Genomic DNA, 7,717 nt, shown 5'->3' on the forward strand with positions numbered 1-7,717 from the left:
TTGCAAAGGATTTGCATCTGTTATAGAGCACATCTACACTATGCATAGGGGTACTTTTTGTGGGTGATTTTGTTTTAATACTTGGAATTCTGGATTAACCTACAATTGATGATTATCTGCCAGTCAGTCTTTTGTAATCATGAATTGTGCAGCTGCTAACACCACGGTGAAATGTACTTGTGCTTGTTCTTTATTTGTTCTAGTTGGCATCTTGGTGCTCAAAACTCTCCCACTCACTCTCATTCTCATTTTCAAAGCACCCCAAGCCGTCTAGTTGTGACAATTACTGCCACCTTCCTCCAGTCTGTGAGTGCTCTGTCAATCTGATTTCTCTTTTAGTTAAAGGTTACTTAAGTTGTAGTTTATTCTTACCTCGAGTTGTAGTAACACCTACAAATTGGCATTGCCCCCAAATCTTTCCTTCAATTTAAATCAGTGAAACATTGCTAAGTTAAAATGACAAATTCAGATTTAAAATAGCGGTGAAGATAGTAATCTAGCTACGTTGTATATGTGCTAACCAGCAATATTAATCTTGTGAAACAATTCTGTGATCAATCATTCATATTGGATTGTTTATATCAGGAGTGGAAGCATGGAGTAAAGCCCTTCAGCTCATTTCTAAAGATCACATTTCTAAAGATCATTGATTCTATTCTTTAATCACCGTGGAATTCCCCAAAGCCTAAAATGCCAGTCTATTTGTTGATTCTCATTTTGACAGCAGAAAGTATAATAAGCTCACAACATTGTTTGTCTTTTATTTTTCTGATGGGTTGCATATCCAGTTGAAGAATGACATCAGTCAGTCCAACAGGTATTGTGTTGGTAAAGTTGCAAACTTTGTGCAAAGAGACATATATTCAGCAAGTTTTAGGAAGGTTCATTGGTTAGTGAAAGAGTGCTTTCTTTTGCTTTTCATAAACCTTCCGAAGCAGCAGACACCTCATCGATGATCATCCTTCAGTTGTTTGAATACTGAAGTAAAATTCATTGCCCAAACACCAATGACAAAATTAAACGTTCTTTTGTGTGTCTTGCTGAGCCAGTGTTTGTTTCCTTCTGATTTTTTTTTCTGCCTGCACTCCCATTTTTTCCCACCATCCAAGGATTTTGCATCCTATCACCCCTCAGTGACTCAACAGCCAAGACTCCTCAATTGCAGCTAATACTTAACATGAGCTGTGGCAATGTCTAAAAATTGATCCTGATTAGTTTTCTTTGATTATACTTCTCTCTCAAATTCATCTTCCCTCCACTTGACACTTTCTGAGGCTGCGAATTCACCACATTGAATGTTGCCTTTGCAACTCTGTGACTTGCTTTCTTGTGTCGTTACACACTGTGGTTGCTAACATCTGTTTGTCAGAAGCGCACAGCCTTGTAATTATTCCCTTCAGAGTGAAGCAAGCCCATGTTACAGGTAATTCTTTGAACAGTTTTGCTGTGTGTAGTTTGAGATGTATCTGCTTTTCTGAGATGATTTCTACATTTAGTTCTGAGGATTTTTAAAAGCCCTACACAGCTATTTTAAAAAAAAACACTCGGTGTGAGATGCTTGTGTTGAACAATTCGTGTTATAGGAACTGCCTTTTTTTTAACTGCTTGTTTCAGTGATGTTTAAGATTCTGTTCTCTCTGTCCCCAGCCTTGGCTCTGTACCTGCCCCGGCCTGTGGGAATTTGGGTAACCTGAAATCAACTCCAGTTGGCACCCCGTGCACTCCCCGTCGATTGAGCTTGGCAGAATCCTTCACTAACCTACGGGAAGCAACAACCACGATGAGCACCTCCCTGGGGCTGGTGAGGTTGCTGAAGGAGCGAGGTATCTCGGCAGCTGTGTACAACCCATACAGCTGGGGCAGAATGGGACTCGGCACCAGTTCTAACCTCTACACTCCCAAGCCAACAGTTATACCATCCACCCCTCCCAATTCACCATTGCATCCCCTGTGCCCATCACCTGAATTCAAAGGCCCTTCCAGCCACTATGACACTTTCCTGGCCTCCAAGCCAGCCAGTTCTATGCTGAAGGAGATGAGAGGTGACAAGTTAACAAAGCACACTGAGAGCCAGACAGACGTGAGCATCTCTAGAATCAACTTGGTCGACAAGGTGAAGAGGCTCGGAATTGCCAAAGTCGTGCAGCCAGGGGTAACGCCCATGCAAGATTCCTCAATGAGTGAGGATAAGGGACCCCTTCTCAATAGGGGCCAAGGGTCGATGACTGCTTTTGCCCAGGGCACTCTGGTTGGTGACAGCCTTGCGTTAGGCTCGCAAGTGGTCCGAGGTGCAATCGGAGGACTCCAACTGAACACTGGCATCCGGCGGAACCGTAGCTTTCCCACCATGGTGGGAGCCAGCATGCAAATGAAAGGACCTGCCTCAATGACTTCAGGAATTCTAATGGGAGCCAAGTTACCCAATCAGACTGACCTGCAATGAAGGTTAACTGTAGTATTGAGCAACTACTGATATATTCACTTTCAGTGTTTGATACATTGACTTAGTGCCTCTTAGGATTAGAACAAACTTTGTATAATATGTACATAGATTTATGGCCCTAAATTCAGTGTAAGCATATAATTTAATTTAAGGTCCTATCTATACATATGTATATATTAAGGAAGTACTCTGGTTTAAAACATACACTCACATTGAAGTGGATATTTTCAGAAAACTTTTTAATCAAGGCAGGTTAATCAAATTTTGCACTGTACAACTATAACAACTTGGCCATGCAGTACAATCAGAGAATTGGAGCTGCTTTGTGCTATCGAAGCTGCTCATAGTGATGTAATTGTTGTGTAGCTGTTATGGACGTTTGGCAAAACGGAGAAGATAGTTTTAACTGATGCACTGTATTTTAAGGAGAGATTAACTCGTTTCATTTTTAAAGCATATGGTTTTGCTATTAACTTGAAATGTTGTTTTGCCAGCCTCATTTCCCAGTACCCTGAGTTCCTAGTTCGAAGGATGGTAGCAATGATAGTCTGTAGATGTGAGCAATGGAGTAAGATTAGCGCTCGTAAATATTACAAAACCCAGTGTTTGTGTGACTTGTATATTTACTTGAATAGATGCACAGGGGCGTGGTGGGTACCTTCTTTAAAAAAAACACATTCTCATCAGCACTGTTAGTTATAGATACGTTTCCAGCACGCACATCATGCACCATCTGCAGACTCCTTTTTACATCTTGCAGACTGAAGGGACTGATGTCTCAACCTCCATCTATGGTGTACGTCTTTGAAACTGACAAGAACTGCATGGGTTTTAAATGCCTCATTATTTCATATTGTGCAAAGTTTTTAAGTAAATACTGAAATTTTGTTTCAGTTTTATACAATGTGTTTTCACATTGCTGGTAATATAAGTTACTGTTAACACGGAGGACAGATCATTTGTGAATGTATAGGGATAACAAGTGGTTCTGTACATTGTGTACCAATCAGTCTATTGAAGAAAGAGAAATGCCAACAGCAAACATGCAACTTGAAGGGGAATTTCTCCACTAATCAGGGTATACGCTCAGACATAATAACACTTCAACACTTACGAGATTGGGATATAATGTATGAGAAGTTACAACACCTGTTTGTCTACTGAAAAGTTGAAATAAATCGGTGTAAACTACCTGGCTGTATGCTAATTTTCCACTGAAATACAAGTAAGAGTGATCTTTGATTCTCATTGAAGAAGGTGCAAAAAAGATTTGAGCATGGTTAAATGATGGGCACAGAGAATTCCACTTGGAGAAGAGTGAAACTGGTGACCATCTAAAAAGATCATAAAGAAATCAAAAAGGGTTTTGGAATAACTTTGGTCAGAGAGTGTTAACATTGTGGATTGTTGAGGAAGGAGTTGTAATGATTAGTCTAGATATATTTAATGGGAGACCAGATATGCAGTCGAGGGAGAAGGAGATAGAGGGTTAAATGAGGAAAGATGTGAGATATTCAAAAGGTTCTCGATGAAATGGCTTGGACTGACTGGCTTGTTGCAATGCTGTACATTCAATGCAATGCTGTATATTTGATTAAATTAAGATATTGAAGGGAAGGAGGGGAGAGTGGGATTGGACTGGGTGTGATAGTAGAGGGTGTTGGGAGTGAGGAGAATGGTGTTTAGACAGGGTAAGATATTTTAAGGGCACAGGAAATGAGGAGAGAGTGGGATTTTAGCATGGCAGCAGTATCTAAAAGTAGAGGACATGGGTGAGGAGTAAGAGGCTTAGAGGGGATTTGAGGAGGAATTTTTTCACCCATAGAGTGTTTGCAGTCTGGAACACACTGCCTGAGGCGGTGTTGGAGGCAGAGAATTTAAGAAGAATCAAGACAAGCACTTGAATCACCAAGGCACAGTAGACTATGGACCCAGTGCTGGGAAATGAGATTAGTATAAATAGGTACCTGATGGTCAGCATGGACATGGTGGGCCGAAGCGCCTGTTTCTGTGCTGAGTGACTCTAACTCTATTCAAAACATTTAATATATTGGAAATCAATAAGCAGCCAATGCTTCCTACAACAGGAACTGAAAACTGAGTTATTGAAAATACTGAAGTGATTAAAATAGAAACGGGAGGAGGCTATTCTGCCCCTTACTTGCCTGACTATTGTCGTATCATGACTGACCCTCAGTCTTCACTTTCCTCCAAAAAGGGCAGAGAGCACTGAGGATGCTTTGTGTGTATGAATGTGAAACTTGTCAGCTAATTTGTATTTGAGCATCCTTGAACAGCAATGTGATGTTTGCGAGATGAATATTGGCAACTCTTTTTTTTTCAAAAGGTGCAGGTGGGCACAGAGCCCTGGAACAGCATGTGGAAGCAAGAGCAAGGAGAGGGGATGCAATGCAGAAACAAGTTAAGGTCGAAGAAGGGGTCTGCTTAAAAAAAAGGGGTCTGCTAAATCAGGGAAGCGATGAATGCAGGTCTACGATGCTCTGTGATGTGTTTCACAATGTGTTGAATTGTCAGTCTTGACATTTTAGTGAATTCCTCAATTGTTTGGGTAAAACACTTTTTTAAAATTTGGATTATCGAGCCAAAACAGTAGCATTTTATGAAGTTGTGCTGTATACTTGCATACTTTACAAAGTCATTGTGCAATTAACACATGTTTATAGTTATTAAATACTTTGATGTATAATTATACACATTGCAGTTTTGATGACAATTTATGAAGTCAGTTTACATTTTAGTTGCCTGATGCTCCAGAAGAAATGTTTTACCAGATAGAATATCAATACCAGCAGGAATGGCAAAGATGAGTATTGTGGTTACAGGAACAGAGTATTCTGCAGTAAGTGACTGCCTCCCTCTACAAGCCTTTCACCAACCACAAGGCACAAGCCAGGGGTGTGATGGAGTGAATCTGGACACTTGCCTGGGTGAGTACAGCTCTCCAGAATCTCAGCTCCATCCAGGACAGGGCATTCAACTTGATCGGCACCCTAGTCACCACCCTGAACATTCATTTCCCCCAAGAACGGTGCACATTGGTTGCAGTGTGCACCATGTACAAAATGCACTGCAGTTACTCACCCAGGCTACTCTGACAGCACTTCTATAATCTTTGACCACTACAACCAAGAAGGATGAGAGCAGCAGGCACAGGAGAACACCACCACCTGCAGGTTTCTCTCCAAATCGTACACTAGCCTCACTTTTCTACTTTTGCTCGTGAATGCTGTGCTCTGCTTCTGAAAGTTGGCATTACTGATGTCAATGGAATGGAGTTTCACAAAGTACAAAATGCATGTATCTCTATTATACATTCAGTGCATATTGTCGAAGTTCTCCCCCCTGAGTGTTTTGTTTCCTGTTGTGGGTGCTGAAGAAGTTTGGGCAAACTGGTGGCCCTTTCTCGCCCTGGGAAACCTGGAGAAACTGGGGAGCTTTGAAGTTCTTACCCTCACGGTAGGCGTGACCCCCAGTAGTACACACGGCTGAGTTACCACACCCTTCACTTAAAGAGGGTGAGGTTGCACAGGTCTGAGTCACTTCTGTAGGTGTCTGGGTCACAATGTAAGACGTAGCTTAAAGTGTAATGTTTTAAATATATACAGTAAGCTTAACTTGAAATGTTTTAGGTGTATTTAAATCATTTAATCAATATTATTATGGAGCAATATTTCAAAAATCTGTTAAAGCAGCTACAATATATAATTAACTCATAAGGCAAGGTTGGGAAGCAAAGCATGATGTCCAATTAAGACAAAAAAAACTTGCAGAGAATGTGCTGGAGCCGGAATGTGGTTTAAGCCTGCAGATTCTAAAGGTTGGGGTAACAATTACGGGGAGAAGCAGAATGGTGACAGGTTGAAAACAAATAATCAGCGACCAAGCTATAATTAGAAATGCAATAAATGTGCATTTATTTCAAAACAATGTTAATTAAATCATCAAGGAATGTGCTAATGAGGGATGGTTGTTGAAACAAATGTGGGGCCAGGATATCGAGGGACAAAGAAGAGTGGAAAGATAGAAACATCTATGAACATGTGGCACTGGGGTAAAGAAATATTGGTACCAGGGTGTGAGACTGGGGATGTGAAAAGTTATGGGTAAGGAATGGAGTCATACATTGTGGAAACAGGCCCTTCAGCCCAACCCATCTGTGCCAACCTTATTGCCAAACTGAGCTAGTCCCATTTGGCCCATATGCCTCTAAACCTTTCCTATCCATGTACTTATACAGATGTCCTTTTAACTGTCATTATTGTACCTGCCTCTACTACAACAACATCCTACATTAGGATATTTTAGAAGAGACAGGATTGGACTGTCGGTGTTTAGAATTGACATAGGGTTGGACAGTTCAATCATAAACAGACAAGTTATTATGCCAAATGGGAAGTTTTCCAAAATTTTATTTGAATGGTATCAATTTATTTATAATTTTCAAACAGCTTCCACTCTGGATTTGAAGTTTAAGGCAGGAGAGGTGTAGTTAATATTTAGCTAATTTTTTGTATGCAGAATGGTTTGGGCCCTTATGAGCATTTTACAGGAACTGCATCTGATAACTTGACTACCACCTGACACATGGAGAAAAGCTGAGATCTTCAGGCTCATGGTGCTCTGTTGAAGATCACCAGAAAGTCAAAAGTTGGCTCACCCTGGATGGCACTTGTGGGATAATATTAGGCCACCACAGTGTGTGTAAATGTGATTGGTTGCAAGTGAGGCAACATGCATTTCGTAATGCCCAATGAACTGAAAAATAGATCCCAGATACTCTCAATTACTTGACCACTTTGTGAAATATGGCAGAGGGGAGAGAGAGAGAGAGAGAACTGTTTAAATCACAAAGACACCAACAATAATCCCACCGAGAAACTGATGTTGAAATAATTGAGTTAGGGTCAGAACATGTCCATAAACATGAGAACCCAAGACACATGAAAGTTGCACATAAAGAGAAATTGGATTTAGGTTTGAGACAGTTGAATGCTAAGGAAAGATAATGCATTACAACAGTCACCCATGAGATGGAAATGTTTAATTAAAAAAAACACTGAAAAATCTTTAAAACCCATTATTATAATGAGGAAATGTAGTTGAGGGAAGGGTAACACTGGCAGTTTAATGTGCAGAGTGTAGACATTTCAGATGTGACAGAGATGCAAATGAGGAGGGGGAATTGTGCAACTGATTAAGGAGAACATCATGGCAGTACTTTGAGAAGATATTCTGGTGGGATCATCCAATGAG

At 40.7% G+C, this 7,717-nt stretch overlaps 1 protein-coding gene across 2 annotated transcripts in view; it reads left to right on the plus strand.

Moving 5' to 3' along the window:
* trak1a (trafficking protein, kinesin binding 1a) overlaps positions 1–3,635 on the plus strand; it is a 216,031-nt gene extending 212,396 nt beyond the window's left edge. For both annotated transcript variants that reach the window (XM_052015442.1, XM_052015443.1), the window contains one exon: positions 1,648–3,635. In XM_052015442.1, the coding sequence (XP_051871402.1) occupies positions 1,648–2,443 (796 nt within the window). In that variant the 3' untranslated portion in view covers positions 2,444–3,635. The remainder of the gene's footprint in view (positions 1–1,647) is intronic.
* Positions 3,636–7,717: the final 4,082 nt, after the last annotated feature.

This window comes from Pristis pectinata, chromosome 5, assembly GCF_009764475.1.
Source record: "Pristis pectinata isolate sPriPec2 chromosome 5, sPriPec2.1.pri, whole genome shotgun sequence".
NCBI lineage: Eukaryota > Metazoa > Chordata > Chondrichthyes > Rhinopristiformes > Pristidae > Pristis > Pristis pectinata.